The 18,667-nt window shown below is 39.8% G+C and overlaps 1 protein-coding gene across 5 annotated transcripts in view; it reads left to right on the top strand.

Annotated features, from left to right (window-relative positions):
• Positions 1–18,667, top strand: part of SDK1 (sidekick cell adhesion molecule 1) — a 384,502-nt gene that overhangs the window by 173,291 nt on the left and 192,544 nt on the right. For all 5 annotated transcript variants that reach the window (XM_072935801.1, XM_072935799.1, XM_072935800.1 and 2 more), the window contains exon 6: positions 6,080–6,213. In XM_072935801.1, coding sequence (XP_072791902.1) covers positions 6,080–6,213 — 134 coding nt within the window. The remainder of the gene's footprint in view (positions 1–6,079; positions 6,214–18,667) is intronic.

Here is an 18,667-nt window from a genome sequence, read left to right on the forward strand (position 1 = left end):
GCTGCATTAAGTAAGAATTGAAGCTGCTGGAAACCTGGGGAGAAAAAAACCTGTTTTAACATAAATACTGCACTTAGGAATTATTCCTTAGTTTGTTGCTGTAATTCCTTGCCTCTGCATTGGCAGTATTGTCTCTCCCTGTAAACATCTCTCTTGTGATCAATTATATAGTGATTATCTTGGGTTTGGTTTTGTGTGGTTTTTAATCTCTAGACAAGTAATTGCTTCATATGGGCATGATTTAAAAATATACATTTGGGATAATTTATCTGAGCATATTTTCTGGGAGCTTCTATCTCCAAAGACCAAAAACAAGCTTTCTTAGGGTGAGCTGCTAAGATTTTTATACCAAGACTTAATATTTGGTGATTCTCCTTAAATCTGAGACACTTTTTTGTACTAGTCCTGTACATATATGAAGATGATTGTGATGAATTGAGGTTTGTTTTGGTTTGGGTTTTTTGTTTGTTTGTTTGTTTTGAATGTTCTCCTGCACATCACATTCTTTGGGTCAGATGGAGGGGAGTGGATGGTTGTGATAGTGTTTTGGTGCTGTTTGAATTCTTCTTGACTTACCCACACATTTAAGTCGAACAGCCAGGGCTGAGAGGAGTCTGAGAAACAGGGTTATTTTCTAGATTTTCCAGTGATACTGCTGTTTGTACACCCCCCTGTGAGGTTTTTCTGTTGCTCAGTCACTTATTCTTTCTCAAATACAAGGTTTTGAGCTTGTTCACTGAACTGCAAACCTCTCAGTCAGTGGAGAGGCTTGAGCAGATCTCCTGCATTTGTAATTCTGATTCTGTCTTTCAGTGTCTTTGGGACTTCATCAGCAGATTTAGTAAGTGAAATCTATATTCAGTCAACAAACACCAATGAAAATATTAAGCCAGGCCAAAGACAGACCCTGTGGGTTTGTACCTGTTCTCACTTTCCACTCAGGCCGTGGATCACTGATGATTTGTCAAGTGCAGTTTTCCACCTGCTTCCTTTCCAGCCTTCCACCTGCTTCACACAGACCAAGTTTAGTGTAAGGTGTTCATGAAGATGCACAGGGAGTGTTGTCTACAGGCTTGTTAAACCAAGACCCTGCAAGTCCCAAAACTACAGGGAAGTCAATTGTAAAATGACTGTTTATCTCAGTTCCTCTGGAATACATCTGCTAAACACATCAATAGCCGGTTGTTCTTCATTTCAGGGTGGTGTTTGGCCTCTGCCTGGTCATTAGGACTGTCTTGGTTATTCTTTGTAGCCTTGGGATGTTTCCATGACTAGAAATCCCAGTCACTTCCCAGAAACGTGTGTTGTGCCCTGACACAGCTAGAGGAGCAATAGATGAACTGCCCTGATTCTAAATTCAATGTAGTTTTATTTAATATCCAGTGTCTGTGCAAGTATAAAATTTTTATTAATAGATGGTTGATTTGCAGTAACAATGTATAAAGAACCTGACTAATATCCCACAAAACTGCCATGCAGTCACAGCTCTTGGTGCTCTGTCCCTGTGGAGCTGCTGCTCTGTAGCACAAACACAAATCTTTTTCCCTGTGATTGAGTCCTGAAAAACACGACTGTTTGTGAGAGATGGGTATTTAAATAATTTTTATTCGCTATTCCCTCTCAGCACCAGGAGCCATGAGGGTGGTGAAGTGCTGGCTGGGTTAAGCTGTGCTTGCACGGAGATCCCCTGGAACAGCTGTGTGTGCAACTGCAGCAGATCCCTGCTTTCCCAAGAGGGGAAACCCATGGGGGAAGTCTTGCAGTAATTATTTTGTGATTGTTCCATAATCTCTCCCTTTTCTGGCAGCATCAATGGTAGTCTGTGCTGTCTGGGGCATGGGGAGATTGGGCCTTGCTGTGTAGTGTGGACAGAAGTTTTTGAAAGGGGAACAGAGGCCCTCCAGTAAAAAATATCTGGTGTAGAGGGATTAATAATCATGTTAGCTGGAGGTAATATTGGAAAAGAGGCTTTATGAAGGCCTTTGTACTAAAATATTGCATGCTGGCTCAGGAGCAGATGGTGCCTTATGAGAGAGAGCCTAATCAGGTTACTCTGATTTTCATTTTATATTTTTATAACTCAGTATTATCTACTTTCTGTGTAATCTGGTAGACTAATAGCATAACAAATATCTAACTTTGGGGAATTATCCCCTTGTAGTGTAGATTTTGCTATTTTCCCATAAAAAACATTATTAATCTAAATCCACCTATTTGAGATACTGAAGGGTTCATTTGCAGCATTAACTCCAAAACCTTTCACTTAAAGGCCATAAAAGTGGCATCCCCTTTGAAAAATTATCTTTACTTGTAAAAGTCTCATTCATGTCCCATTGATCTTAACAAAAAAAATCCCATAAGATTTAGATGAAGCTTAGAGATTATTTGCAGAAGAGTTTATAGTATTTGGACAACTTGAAAAGGTGCAGATAACAATTCCAGCGTGCACAGCTGTAGAATGGTCTGGGTTGGAAGGGACCATAAAGATGATCTATTTCCTGTGCCATGGGCAGGGATGCTTTACTTCAGACCAGGTGTCCACGTGCTCAGTTCTGACTGCTGTGAGTGGAAGTGAGGAAACCTCAGAAGGTGTTGTTCTGTGTTCTGGTGTTTAGAATAATGAGCTGTATAATGATTTGTGCCCATCACTGCTGCCTTTTCCCATCCCCTCAGTCCATAATTTTGATTAAACAGCATTCCCTAAACAGTTTGTCATCTCAGAGGCCTCCTTGCCTTTGCTTTGAGATCAGCCTGGTTCAGCCTCCAGCTCCTTCTGTGGTGAAGGTGCCACTGAGATGTTTTTGGACATGATAATCTTGGATCCACCATTCAATCACCTCCCACTGCCAGCCCTGTGTTCCCTGCAGGCTTCTGCTGGGCTCCAGAGAAATCCCAACAATTCTCCTATTAAAGAGTGTGCTTTAAAATGCTCTTTTCCTAGCTTAAGAAATCCCAGAGGATCAGTCTGCTTAGTTTGCTTGCTGGTTGCTCCTGTCTCGAAAATGTTAGAGTTAAGTTTGATACTGCTTTAAAAAAGCAATATTTAGATTTTTCATGCTTTCTGTGCTGGGTATGAATTACTGACAGGTCCACTCCATCTGCTGCAGTCATCTTCATGAAATGTGCTGCTAAACTGAGCACCCAGGAATCAGATTTTCCTTGGAACATCTCAGTGGTGCTGTCAGAATTTAAAAGTTATATCAGACAATGAAAACAAACAATAAACCCAAGAAAACATGTGAAGCCAATTTTTGGATGCTCTGTGCAGCTGTTGTGCAGAAAGTGGCTGCAGCCCGGGTAAGGGCTGGGGCCTGGAGCTTTGGATGATTTAGAAACATTGGAATTAATGAGTCCTTAAAATGTGACTAATTGATTTTCCTGATGCACAGGGCTCATGCGTGATGTAAATAAAACTCCTGGGCTCTGGGAGGCTCCTGGCTGCCTCCATACCTGCCTTCCCTTAATGAACTCAGGACGTGCCATTTTTCACAGAACTATTAACATAGCAATAACTCATCTGGGGAGTTTGAGTTTAAATTTGACCATGTAATTGATGACCCCTAAGAGCTGCCTTCAGGAGTTGCATTATCTTCAAACTCTTTTTTCCTATACAAATTAATATCAAACCTTTATGCTTATGTAGATTGCTTTCTAAAATTTACTTACTTTTCACACACAAATGTGACACAAATTTTTACTGGAGTGTGAGCAAATGTATCAAAATGAAAAAGCCACACTCCATTTTCAACAATTTCCTTCATAAATACATTTTCATGTCCTTTGGTCTTGATTATTATTGTTATGAGATTAATGGGTTAAGTGTCAAAATTTTCAGCCAATTTAAAGCAGATAGTAACTGTGTCCATCTCAGCAGTATTCAAGGATCACCTTTAAAACTTTGGGTGCAGTCTTACCTGGAATCAAAGTTGCCTGAGATATATTTCAGTATTTTCAAAGAATCTTTCTAATGCTGCTTTCTTTAGAATTAAAGTAGAAATTAGTATGAATGTAATTGTCTTGTAATATTCAATTATTAGCATTGCACTGGAATTTTATCTTTATTTGCTCTATCAAATGTCCTACTAATTGTATTTTATATCCTCACTCTGTAAATCTATCACAGTTTCTTTGATTAATTTTCTAAATCAATTAAACTAGTACAGTGTCATTGAATTAAAAAAAAAGTACTGTGATTTTTTTTTAGTAGTTTTTACAATAAAAGTGGCCAAGGAAGAGGTTGTAAGCAGGATCTTTGGGTGGTGTGTAATGAATGATTTCAGAGCTGAACATTTAGCTTCATTTTCCAGCAGTTTTTTGTAATTATTTTCTGGAGCAGAAGTCTGAGCAGCAGCTGAGGGAGCTGAGGGGACTCAGCCTGAAGAAAAGGAGGCTCAGGGGGGACATTCTTGCTCTGCAATTCCCTGACAGGACAAGAAGAAACAGCCTAAATTTGCACTAGGGAAGATTTAGGTTGGAAATAAGGGAAAAATTTTTGACCAAAAGGGTTCTCAAGCACTGGGACAGCTGCCCAGGGCAGTGGTGGAGTCCCCGTCCCTGGAGGGATTTAAAAACCATGAGGCTGTGGCACTTGGGGACATGGCTCAGTGGCGGCCTTGGCAGGGCTGGGCTCCATGATCTTAAAGATCTTTTCCAGCCTAAATGGTTCTCTGATTCTATGATAGCTTCAGAGAAGTTCAGGTTTCTTTGTATCCACATCAGGAAATTTAAGTGTTATGAATTAAGTGCCTGGCTTTGAACACGACTGAATTCTCTCTGTAATTTCTAATGCTCTCCCTACATATAAAAACCAGTTTGCTGCACTAGGAATGTGTGATTTCCACTGCTACTTGGGGTTTTTTTCAGCGCAAAATAGCTGTTTATTACTAAGGGTAACCACCCCATGGCAAAACAGGAGGATGGAATGCAGGGGTGTTTATTATTGACTGATTAGTGCACAAATGCTTTGATTCAGTGCTGATTCTTTTTGAGCCTATTGATGTGTGAATTTGTTTCTTCCAGTATAATAATTCCATAAGTTGTTTTACCCTCATGCTCAGTGATATATCTAATAGCACAGCTGAACTCAGCATGGCTTCTCATCAAGTATCAGAAGTGAAGGGAGTTTTTTCCTCCCAGCCTTACACTCTGATTTCCAAGTCTGTGCCTGTCCCAGGCTGCAGTAGATGAGCTCTTTGCTCCATTGCCTTTCCCTGGAACTTTACATTTTCTTTTATCTTTCTGGGTTTTGAGCTTCCTGTGTCCTATTCCTCAAACCCTTGAATACTTACATGTTTCCTCTAGGTTAATCCTTTATCTCTTATAGTCAAGAAAAGGCCATCTAATCCATGTGAAAAGTAAAGTAGCCAAGTGTGTAATGCTGCCTATGAGGGAGTTCACAGAAACCTTCGTTATACATCAGCTCTAAGAACTGACTTGTGTTAGACAATGACATGTATTGACCCCTCCAGGCCCCCACCAGTTACCTACAGGGCTGTGGATGAAAAAAAAAACCCTCCCTATTCCCACAGATCATCTCTGTGACAGCCCATGGTCTTGTCTGTGATGAGGTGATAACTAGTGATGCCATAAATGCAGAAAGTTTACCTTTGGATCTTCTTCTGTCTTTGATTCTTACTTTCTTATTTTAGTGAACTGTGTGTAATTCCTGGAGTGTGACTCTTTAATAGGCTGCCTTTCACTTGTTGAGAAGGTTTTCAATAAATCTGGCTTTGCAGCATCCTGATGATTGCCAGGATTGTCATCACCCCACGAAGATGCAGTTTGCACCCTGGAGGTCACAGGAGTCATTTGCTGATTATTGCATAACTTCTTATTGCTATTTAAACTGCCCCCGTTTTACACATTGAAGCTTTTTCTGTGTGTCACCATAAGCATCTTACATGATCTAAATAGAGAAAAGGCCTAGAGGCAACTGAGGTCTGTATTTCCTGTATTTAAAGTGGGGCTGGTTTTGATTCCACAGCATGACCAGTCAATATTATATTAGGCTGTCAGGTCTGAGGTGTGGTGTGGACAACATTCTTCTGGTTTCAGTGTGATCTTTCTCTTCCCTAAACAGAGCCATCACTCTGGAGAACCAGCTGGTGATCCTGGGGGTGTCAGAGACAGATGCAGGAGGTTACTACGTCCAAGCCGTCAACGAGAAGAACGGGGAGAACAAGACCAGTCCCTTCATTCATCTCAGCGTAGCACGTGAGTACTCAAATTGTGGGGCATGTGCTGGCACCCTGGGCTGCAGGCAGGACTCACAAAGGCTTCCCCAATACAAAGAGCCTTCCTCATAAAGGATTGGACCTTTAAAGGAGTTCAGTGTTTCCTGCTTGGTTTTGGAGCACACTGAACTCCTTGTGCAAAAGAGGGACCTAAGAGAGGAGATGCCCTCCACAAATCACCCTCAGAGCCCTTTGTCTGGTGGTTTGCTTTGTGCAAGGCAGGTACATGATGATATCCCTCACTGTTTATTGTGAAGTTGTGGTTATAATTTCTTTTTAATGCAGGTGTTTATAATGTGTTGTTTTCCATTGTGCCTAAGTAAACAAGTCATCCTTCTGAGTGCAAATTTATTTATGAATCTATTCCCAGTTTATGGCATTATTTTTACCTGGAGTTATCACAGAGTCCCAGGGAACATGCATTTCATTGTTATTACTTATTATTTTACATTACATGGGTTGTATTAACACCACCACTCCAGAGATATTCCATGATTGGGTTTTGCAGCAGAGCAGAGGGAAAAGCAGCAGAGCACTGGGGTCAGGGAGATGGCTGCACACTGAGTCTGCCAAGGTGCACATTTCTGCACATTTCAGCAGAAATGTGCATGTGCAAGCTCTTGTAAAACATCCAGTAAACCTGTTTGCATGAAAAATTAGTATTCTAAACATGCAAAATGGATTGAATCCTTGTATGAGGCGCTTGATAAAGACATTATTTATGTAGCTGTGAGAAGAGGGGGTGTGTTAGTGCTGTGGGAATGGGGAGGTTCCTCGTTTTTGCTTGTAGAGACAGGGAAGAGGTGATGGAGTAAATCACTGATGACAGTGGCAGCCTTGATAATTTGGGCTTCTAGAAGATGCAGGACTCGGCTCTAGATCAATGGCATGATGAGATGCCCCAGATCTCCTGAATCACCAAAATCCTGATGAGATTTTGGACAATCCTTATTGGCTCATTTCCTTACAATAGCAAATCTTGGGGGTCTGAGTTTCTGGGCTGGGAATCTGGGAAACTGCTTTTGGAACAGTGCTTGTGTCTGTCATAAGTTCATCTGAAACATGGTCCTGTGAAACATTCCATTTCTAAGAAAATGTCATTCTTCTGCTAAAATTCCTAATTGGATTTCAAGGAAAGCTGTTCTTGGGCAAGCACAGTGAGCCCTGGTCATGGGCTGGGTCACTGTGGGCAGCAGCTGCATGGTTTGACAGGCAGCAGGAGATGCAAACCTCTGTTTTCTTCCAGACAAGTATCTAAACTAAATGAACTGCTCAAAGGTTTCATGTGTATCTTTCTAAAGTGGAAATAATATTCCAAATCCACTTGTGAATTCTGGCTGTTCTGTGGCACGTAGATTGTAAACATTATTATTTCTGACAGTATGAAGAGGTTTGCTAACACTTCAGTAATTTCATTTTTAAAGCAAATTTGTGTTGTTTGTATTATGTGACCAATAGCATACTTCCCACTTTAATTTCATGTCTTAATTAATGCTAGAAATAGTCTGTGATCATGCATGCATAACAAGTGCTATGCAAAGCAGAAGGTAATATGGGCATATGGAAAAGAAAACACTCCAAAATGCTCACAGGCTTGATACCATGAATGCAAAGTCTGTCTGCCTAGAATGTGGCAAATAGGAAAGATAAAATGGATAAAAGAAAAGGGAGGATGAGACAAGATGGAAAGCCAGAAATGAATTTTCTTTTAGAAGTAATGTCAGCCAATGAGGTTTTCAAATTGACACCTTGATATCCAGGGTTATTAAGGCTGTGTGTGTGTGGTGAAGGAAGGCACTGGCTGTAAGGCATTGGAGTCTGTAAAGGAAATTGGATTAACGTGGTCATTCTGAACTTTGATCTGGGGAGGAAACTTATGTGATACATTACATAGAAATGAATAAACATTTTTGGTCTGGTAATAGAAAATAATCAGGTAAAAATACAGTCCTGAAGCAATATGCAGAAAATGGTTGCAGAAAAATGACATATTTTGGAAGAGTAATAAAGAATTCAAGCAAAAGGTTAGAAACAGATTGTTAAAGGTAACACAGATGAGGAAGGTACTGCATTGACTTGTCACTATCTGAATCTTATGGGATGTTAGGAGTGATGACACTTGTAATTTTTCATTAGGACATGTATAAAGTTTAAAAACAGTTTAATCAAAATCCAGTAAACCCCAAGTAAAGTGGAATAGCCAATCTCTGTGCAAGTAGATTATATATTAATTATTGAATACAACCTTGCTGCATGACTCAGCGTGCACACTGCCACCGTTATTGAGGGCAGGAGGAAAAAAACCCTGTAGATAATTCCCAGGGCAGCCATTCTCTGAGAACAGTGTTAGATATGCACAGCTCATTATTCCTTGAAGGAGACCAGTGTCAGATTTGCTTCAGCCTGTAAGAAAAGCATATTTGCAGAATCATTCTAACAGCTGAGAAAGCTGTAAGCTGTCCTGTTCTGCTCCAAAGTACAAGAATGACAGCAGGAGAAAGGTCTGGCTCTGAGCTGAGCAGAGGATGAGTTTCAGGGCCTTATATTGCAGATTAAACTCACTGTTGAATTGTGGCTGAAGGTAAATGGAGCTTGAGCATCGCCTGGAAAATACACTGAACTGTCCTTCAATTAATAACTGTATTTGATACACATACTATAAAAAGATTAGAGGATGTTGAGTATGTTTCAAAAACAGTCTCAAAGCTCCAATCACACTGAATTCTCCAGTAGGGCTCTGAGTATTAATAGTAAAGACATGTTTCTTGTCAGTCTAAACTGCAGCTCACCGAGTCCAACACTGTGAATCTCACACCCACCCATCGCCCCTGATTGCAAACATGAGGGGAAGTTGGGAAACAGCCCCCACAGAAAGCCTGCAGGCTTGTCGGGCTTGCTTTGGCTGTGCTTGGGTTTGCTTTTCTCCATGTTCTGAGGTTGGCCACACATGGGAAATGAAGGCAGCAGAGCACCAGGGCTTAGGGCACTCTGAAGTTTTTCAGGACATTTGGGTGATTCAGGTACAACCCCCATCCCCATCACTCAGTCCTTACACACCCCTGGTGCAAAGGCACTAAAGATTTATTTCCCAGTAGATCTGGTCACTCAGTGAGAAGATCCAAAAACTGAGCAGATTTCTTCCTTCACAGCTGAGTACCCAGCTTGGCTGAACACCCGTGCTCCACATGCCTGCCCTAAACCCTGTGTCTGAATGTGACACAGGGTGAGGTCCACCCAGCTCTGCTTGAAAACCATGGAGCTTTCTTTCAAGTGGCTTCACTTGCACTGATTTCAGGAAGATTAGATCATCTCTGAGGTGACAGGCTCTGGGGAAATAAAAATTATGTCCAACAGACAGCATATTGGGAATAACGTCACATCTGAAATTAGTGTGAGGTGTCATAAATTATTCCTAAATTTAAAATGTCTAAAAATGAGTTGAACTGTGTACTACACTAATGAAAATCTTGCCACTTTTTTCTTTCCTCTTTTTTAAACCATATGTCAGAGCTTTCATGTAAATAACACAAAATTTTGGCTTGGAAAATCGGAAAGTCTGAAAGTCAAGAGTTTGGCAGTGGAAATAGTAACAACACTGGCTTTGGGTTTTAACTCAAATTGCTCACTCCTTGTTGAGAATTCACAATTGCTGCTTGGGAGGGTTTCAGTATTAACTCCATTGCTGGAATTTCCTAACTTGACTGGAGTGGTGTGAGAATTTTTCTGTCTCTGGGCTGGTACAAAATTTTGGGATGTAAATACTGCTCTTCAATAACAACATTTGGAAAATCCTAAATGTTTTATTACTGTTCCTATCTATTGAGCTATAGGGTTTGATGATGGTATCATAAATGGAGCCTTAATTCTTTAGGCTTTTTCTTTCATATGCCTATTCTCCCACAGCCAGATACACCCTGCAGCACAGGTGGTCTGGTCTGTTCCTAAGGATTGTGACTTGTCAGGGAATAAAGTGACATTCTTTGATCTTACAAGTGTTGGCAGGGCACCTAAAGATTGAAGTGTTTATTCAAGTAAGGCCATTGTAAAACCCTCACTTCCTTGAGGGCCATTCTCAGTGTAGCAGCTAAATATCTCTGCATCTGCATCACAACTTTTATGGTTGTAGTATGGAACTTAAATATCAAACAAAATCCAACCAAGCAAAAAAACTCAAAACCCCAAATCTTCAAAAGTAATGATAAAAAACTTCCACAAACCAAAAACCCCCAGAAACACCCAAACAAACAAGAAATATTAGTACATGGTACTTTGCTATTGGCTGTGCCACTTTTGCATGAGGACTTTTTTGAGGGTAAAGGGGAGCAAGGCCATTTAGAGCTTCTTAATGAAACCATGAGGGATTTTAGGATGTAAGTCAAGAGTTTAAGTGGGTTTATTAGAAGGGGGAGAGAAAAAGAAAGATTAGTATGGAGCTTTTTATTGCTGTGAGGAGCTGGCTGAGCTATTCCCTGCAGGGCACTCAGTCTGTGTCCTTCCACTTTATGATGTGACACCATGGCCAGGCTCTGGAGCCAGTTGGGAAGAAGTTGGCAAAGCCTTGGTGAGATATTTCCATTATTGACTCCAGGGCAACGCTTTATGTGAGCACCACTGGCCTAGTCCTGGAAACTTTTAATGGAGTGCTTGGCTTTTTCTGAGTCCAGTTGAGGCATTTTATGAAAAATGTGGGCCTCAGTAAATGATTTAAATGCTGGCTTGCAGGAGGTGGGTGTGTGTAAGCTGTTGTGACAGTTTAGATGGTCCTGCTTCAATTGGTTTTGTGGCGCTAATCGTCCGGAACTGCAATTCAGGGCCTTGCTCCTGCCCCTCCTTGTTAAGCTGTGAAATATTGAGATGCATGTCGCTCCAATAGATTTATTAGTAAATTAGATAGTCCCCAGAACTGTTGGTAACACCATGAGATACAGTGTTCTGCAGCCTGATGTCATTTTCTGATGCAGGCTTCATGAAAAGAGAAAACAAGATTGATGAAAATTTTAAAAACCTTGCCAGCCAGCATTTCTGAAGAGTCAAAGATAATAAAGCCAATTATCATTTAACTAAGATAAATTTTTCCCTTGGGCACTGGCAATGCTTAAAAAAAAAAAAAAAAGTAGTAGGGAAAGAAAAAAGTTGGGGACTGAAAATTAAACTCCTGGCTTGGTTGCACTGCAATTAATTTAAAGTATGAGGGTGTAGTGTTGTTCTGCCCAACTTCCACTTGCAACCAGAAGAATTTTATTTTGTTATGGCAGACATTGACATGAGGCTAAATAGATCCTGTTTTTCTCTGCTTGGTGCCTGTTTTGTACTTCAACTTAATGTATCAAGACATAAACTTTACAGAAGGCAGAAGTCCCATTTCAGGCTCACAGGGACTGAATTTACCTCAAAGCTCTTGTTTGTTTGGTTTTCTTCTATAAAGGAAGGCTCTCATGATTGCACAGGACATTTAGGTCACTTTTAGTGTCTGGAAGAATGAAATATTCTTTATGTTGTCAGGAAAGAAAGAGGTGGGGAGGGGGAAGTGCCCCATTACCTGTCGGTGTGTTTGAGAGGATGTTCCTCTTGACATCCTTCTGTCAGGTGGGGTAAGAAGTTTTCAGAAGATTCCGAGCAGGCATTTTCCTCTCTGGAAGAGAGATTTCACTAACACGATTTTCTATATTAACCATCAGGGTTCGTTCAAGTCAGCAGATGCTGAGGATCCTTCATGGGTAAGTTTGAAGCACAAAAGGCATGAATTTTTCATTGCCAGTCCCAGCTTTCAGGTGTAGGCAGGAAAAAGGAAAAAAGGAATGGGCTGGCACACACAGGGAACAGATATTTCTATTCTGATGTCAAATTCACACAAGCTCTATAGACTTGTCAGACTGGTTTTAGTTCATGCCAAGAAAATTGACTTCTTTTAGCCTCTCTGGGTCAGTGCTGTGGAGGTGAATTTAGTGCTTCTAGGATGCTTTTTTTACTTTTAGATGAGGGAAGAAGAAGAAGGAATATGGGATGAGATGAAATTGCATTTCTGTGCCGTGACTGTACCTGATTTCCCAAGGCTGTGACCAAATACTGGTGAAGTCCAACAGAGCAGAGCTCAGCCCTCTGTGAACTTGTTTTGTGTGGCTCTTTTAAAGGATCACATTTCTTTCCCATTTCCTCAAAGGTTTTGCTCTCTCCTTGTCCAGCAGGATTTCCAAGAGGGGTGTTGTGGTGGGGTTCCATGAGTAAATGTGTGCCTTTGGCTTTGGGTGACCCTGAACATTTGATTGGCACTAAACAAGCCTCAGTTACCTGAAATGTTAATTTGAAGGAGTCTGTGGAAGTGTTTGGGGTCTAACACTCAACCCTAAGGACGCATTCCGTGTCAAAGCTATCTTTAATACCCTGGTCAAATACTGTCAAAGCGCCTTTTCTTCCATTGTTGCTCAATATTCAAGGACATACATTTTAAATGGGGATCATTTTCCTTACTTTGAGAATAGAATGCAATTTACACAGATCTCAAATGCATGGTTATGTATTTAAGTCAAACACATTTTAATAACAATAATAGCTGTGAGAAAAAAGACTAAATTAAGTTAGTGCTAAAGATTTGGGTTTGATATATTGGAGCAAATGTTAGTTTAAGCTTTATCCAGAGCTGGCAATTTCACTGGAGGCTGATATTCTCAGTGCTTTACCCTATTATCTACTGCAAAATGTGACACTGTACTGCAGTGTAGGCTGATTTTATATGCATTACAAAGAAGTAACAGATGATGTTCAGGATTTATCAGCCTTCTTGGACTCCAAATTTCATTGTTAGGTTTTTCTAAAGCCTCAGCCAGATCTCTTCCATAATTCTCTACCTTTCTTCTCCTTAAAGGAAAACTTTGCTCACTTTTAACTACAGAGATAGAGGAGAAAACCTGTGGTTAAAGTGATAGATTGCTAAACTGCAGGAATAATAAAGGTGAGCCAAGAAACCTCTGTGGCAGCTCAAGCTTTTTTTTCTTAGTTTTTCCAAATATGCTATCAGTTCTCTTCCTGATAAATAGCGGAAATATTGGTTGTTCTCCAGTTTCATCCCCCTCTGGACTATTTTTGATAAAATTTAGTGCCACTCATGGTGCATCTGCTGCAGCTTCTGCCCCAGGCAAGCAGGGTCTCCTCTGTTGGTAGCTTTTGTCATGGAAAGATGATAAACTGAATTTTCTGTAAGGTTATTTCAGTCTTCCTATTAAAGAGAACCGAAACAGCCTAAATCAGCATAAAACCTATTCAAATATCTGGCACTTAATTTTCATCATATTGCATCAACAAATGTAATGAAGCTTTAAATGCGTGGTTTATGGGAAGAATAGTTATTTCCTTTTCTCCTAAGTGCAACAGAACAACCCTGTTGTTATGGGGACTCCTCACTGGCTGGTGAAACCACAGAACTGCACCCGAGCTGAGTGTCTGTTCCCTCAGCAGATGCACATACATTATGCATGTTGCTCTGAAGAAGCAGCAAATGCTGAAGTTTCTATAATCAAACTTATTATTTTAACATGGCTTCTTGTTACACTTGTCTGTTTATGAGGTTTGGGGGGTTACAGGGTCTGAGAGAGATCTGGAATGCACACACAAACACAGGCTCCAAATCCTGGGTTGTCTCCTAAACCCTTTATTTATATCTGACACATGCAATTAATCTCTCCCTATCTCTAATCACTTTTGCTATTACATTCATCGGAGTGATTTGTATCCTATCTCTGTCACTGCTTGGTAATTGATATGTGGAGATAAGGGATTCTTAGAGGACACAAACAAGGAAAAGGGAAAATTGAATTTACCTTGCAATCATTTTATAAAATGTGACACCCATCAATTATACATGCCATCCAGGAAAATGCCATCTTGAACAAACTGCAATGATTTGTTGGAAGATCAGCAGAAGAGAAATGCCAGAAAACTTTTCTAGACAGAAAAGTATTGCTGGTTCAACAGACAGACTTTTCAATCTCATTGGTCCACCTACAGTGGTTTTAAATAACGCTGTAGAATTTACAAATAAAGTATCATTTTTGATCTGTGTTTTTCTTCAGTCAATCTTGTACTAATTCTTCAGAGCGGAATAACATGAAAGGGAGCTGTTAAAATAAAGATTGTTTTGATCAGACATAAAAAGATGATGTTGGTTACTCAAGACTGAATCATCTTTCATGGGCAGAAATGGTAAAACTGATAGTATAATCCAATTCCAATTTAACACGTTCTATCATGAACATATTTCTATTTAGTTTCTCTTTTCCATTTCAGCGCAGTGATCAGTGAACTAATTTTCTCACTCTCATGTAAGTACTTTGTGCTCATGATTAGTTCTAATTGTTGGCATGAGAGTAGTAGCTCCTGTCCATACTTGTAAGTTTAAGCACTACTGTGGGATCTTGCAAAAGCTTTTTAATATGTACTGATAATGCCATAAAAACGAGTATCTAGATGAATAATATAATAACAGTAATAGAAATCATAAAACAGGGAAGATTTAAGTCAAACAATGTTCAGTGCTGGCAGCTTCCTGGGCCTGTCAGTCTGGAAACAATCTTTTCCCTGGAACTGTTTATCTCTTTATCCTATACGCCCCAGATCCAACTGCACTGCCTAAAAAATCCCAGAGCAGCCAGAATCCCAGTGATTTGTAGGCATTTGTACAGGGCTTTGCATTTCAGTTCCTGTAAGGATCAAAATGCTGAAGCTTTAGGAGGAACAGCTACTGGAGACTGGTGTATCAATTTACCCCTTTTGAACATTAACTCCTGGTTTCTTCTAAGTTTCCTTCTGCTGTGCCAAACTGCTGGAGTTGTCCAAGGAGCTGACTTGAAGTATTTTGCTTTGATTCCCATCTTTACACAGTGGGATGTATTTAAAGTATAATTCTCACTTATTTTAAGTTGGCAGGCCCGTTTGAAGGTGCTTTTTACTAAGAAACTAAGAACCTGTAACTTATTGAAGTGAGCTTGAGCTGAGATATGCTATTTTAAGGAAAAACAAACAACCCTATTTAAAGAAAAATATACAAGATTTGGACTTTGATGATCCTTGCAGATCTTTCAACTCAGGGTAATCAATGATTCTCTGATCTATGGCTGTGAGAGCTCTTTCCTGGTCTGCTGTGAGAAAAGTTGTCCTGGCTGATCTGTGAGAGAGTGCAGAGATACCCAGCTCTTGCTTAGGAAAACAGTGACATGCATTTTATTTCTTATGGACCACATATATTTGCAGCATGTAGGGTGTTCTGAAGGTTTTTTTTAGTCACAGAAGAATCTTCAATTCAGAAAATAAATACTTTAGGAACTATTTGATAACATTCTTTAAACTGTTATGTTAGGCAAGCTTAAAATCTAGTCTAAACAATATAGATAAGAATAGTAAATATGGTCAAAACAGATGTTTAGTGGAGTATGTTCTGCACCGAGTTACTGTAAAAGCCTAAATATATACTAAAGGTTGCTGCACGTGCCAAAGATCTGTGTGGCAGAGCTGCCCTCCCAGCATCTTCACAAAAGCTAATTTTCATCTCCAGCTTTCACAGACATATGGTTGTTTGAGGGTTATAATTTTTGAAGCTCTTAATATTAAAGATGTTTTTAATTTCTTCTCAATATACATCATAAAGCAGGAAAATTGAATGAGAATGGAAAAGCCTTGGATGTCTGTCAGAGAGATGTCATTTGTCCAAGTAATTGTGGTAGTGCAGACAACAACCTGGGTATGGAAAAAAATGGAAAAAATACTGATTACAACTGCAGTCCAAGAGAGTCAGGACAGGCAGGATTCAAGGTCACCCATACAGCAATAAATATTATTTTTAGATTTTAGTAAGGACTTGCTATGAATTTTAAAGTAATTTAGAATAATTGGTTGTTCCTACCCCATTTGTAATAGGAAGAGAAACTCAGACCTGGCCATAACCTGGGTTGCTTCACCTGATGTATGTAAAAGCTGCATTGATTTCCTGTCCCCTGGGCTGTGCTGTGGGAGCTGTAAATTGCCAAGCCAGGATGTTTGTTATCCTTTGGTTTTGTCCTGCTCGGTTTCACATATTGTTGTGTGCAGCTGGGGAGTGGTTGCAATCCAAAATTTGATTTTTTTTCCCTACAGACTTTGCTATAAAGTGATGAAAGCGCTGTTTTCTTTTCATGTGCAGACTTTTGTCTACACTTTCAATCCCTTAAAAAGGCAGACTTTGGGATTATGGATTATTTTTGAGGGTGGATAAATCATTCTGCCTATGGAATGTGAGAACAAAGTTACAGCTCCTCTAATACTGGAGAACATAATTGTTAAATAGCATATCTTTAAAGGACTGCAAGCTTTCTGTGAAAAAGATGGAGCACAGCAACCAGAAAAATGCACACAATGTCCTGGTCTCCGAGGCCCTATTTGTGCAAAATTGTTACTAAATTTTGTCCAGCCGTGTTTTCTGTTGAATATCTCTACAAACTGAAGATGAAGTAGCTTCTGTTGTTTGTGTGTAGGGAAAATACTGCAGTGGAAGATGTGCTGGATAAAGAAGGAAAAGCAGAGTAGTTGTGTCTGGTGGTTCTTTTTTATTGCCCGCTCGTTCCTTCCTCGCTAAGGAGGGATAAAAGAAAATTTTGCTTTTTCACTCCGTGTGGCTGCATTTTGATCTGCTCATAAACCTGACTTAGTAAAGACTTGGTGGAGGCTTAAAAAGCCAGCAGTGTTGTACCTTCTGCAAATGCTGGGAAAGTCAGTGCAAAGCCTGTCTGCCTTCAGCCATCCTTGTGGATTTGTCAGGTATCTGTGAGTGATACTGTCAGAGCTATTAAAGAAAGTAATTGGTAGTGAGTGATTAAATTGCAGATGGCCTTTTCAAGATGATTATGAATATTAAATCAAGTCAGTAAAAGCTAGCTAAAAAGGCCCATGAAAGCAAGAAGTGAATATGCTGAGGATAATGGCGTGAAAAAGGTTCTTGCAGGCGTGCCATGCTCATCCAACCAACCAAAAAAAACTCCAGAAAGCAAGATAATGCAAGTGGGTGTACTGTGTCAAAGGAGGTGGAAGTAAATATCTCCCTTTTTAGGCTGTGAATTCCCCTGTGCAGAGAACTCAGTGCATCTCAGTCCAGTTATATCCAGATCTTCACCCCAGGTCTGTGGGTGCCACTGAGCAGTGATGGCTCTGCAGAGCCCCTGTGCCAGGTAGTGCTGTGTCCTTAACAGGAGCTTTTCCTGTTCTTTCCCAACTGGAAGTGATTGTGACAAATGTTTCTTTGCCACATTGTCCTGGAGCAAGGCCAAGAAATACTGTAAAGAGACTTAATTTCATTTGGTGATCTTCATCTCACAAAGCAAAGTTATATGGAGTTGGTTTTTAGCTGAAAAATCTAAGGTTCCTTTTGTTCTGTGATTTAAACTGGAAACTTCAGATGCAAACAGAGATAGAGAAAGCTGAAAAATAAATATCTTCATTTTGAGCCCTGCTGACTTAATACAAGTGCAGAGTGCTTTCACATAGGTCTAAATAGCTTGTGAACTTGGAGCCTGAGGGCTGTTTTTCTTGTAAATATTGTGATTATGGGCTCATCACTTTTGGACCAATTTCACACTTTCAAATAGAATTTGGTATGGTTGCTTATACTTCAACATATTATTATGGTATTGATCTCCAACATCATGCTGACCTATGTAATCTTCTCTTAAACTGTAAAACACCATGTGATTGATTCTGAAGATTTATATAAATGTGCTTTGCAATTATTATTTATTATCTTTGCTGCAACAGGGATCATTTGTTTAATCCCTTGAGGAGCACTTTCCCCTTCAGACGATATTTCTGCTCACCTTAATTTTGTGGACATTGTAATGTCAGTGGTTTTGTTGCATATTGATTTTTCATATAAAATTAATATTCCTTCACTTGTGGGTATTCTCTTGGTAGATTTGATAGAGAATTCTGCTCATTTCACTACACTAACACAGATTTCTGACCTTGTTAGCTTAGGAACTGCTCTGTGACCTCTGTGACAAATATCTGTACCTTGCCAGCGTTTTAAGAATTTTTTATATCATGCAAGTATTTTTTAAAGCTTTTCCAAAAATTGTTCAGCTTGATTGCTTTGTGGATCGCTTGTCAGTGCAACAGGTGTGTTTTTTAAGGGAGAGGAGGTTTAAACAGATGTTCAACACTTCCCTTTGACTGTGGAAAGACAAGTAATGCAAATAGCCAATGCCCAAGATGTTACAGAGAATTAAAAAAGAGAAGGATATTTTTTCCTACTAAAAGAAGCAATGCATTAGAGTAAGGCAATATTATGTTTTTGCACCCTCAAGATGACATTTAAATTTAGCTTTTCTCTAAATTTTAACTCAAGAAGTGTCATGTACAAAATGTAAGCACAGCAAATGTGTCCAGGTTGCTTAATATTGAAAGCATCTTAACAGAGT

This window comes from Taeniopygia guttata, chromosome 14, assembly GCF_048771995.1.
Source record: "Taeniopygia guttata chromosome 14, bTaeGut7.mat, whole genome shotgun sequence".
In the NCBI taxonomy this organism is placed as follows: domain Eukaryota; kingdom Metazoa; phylum Chordata; class Aves; order Passeriformes; family Estrildidae; genus Taeniopygia; species Taeniopygia guttata.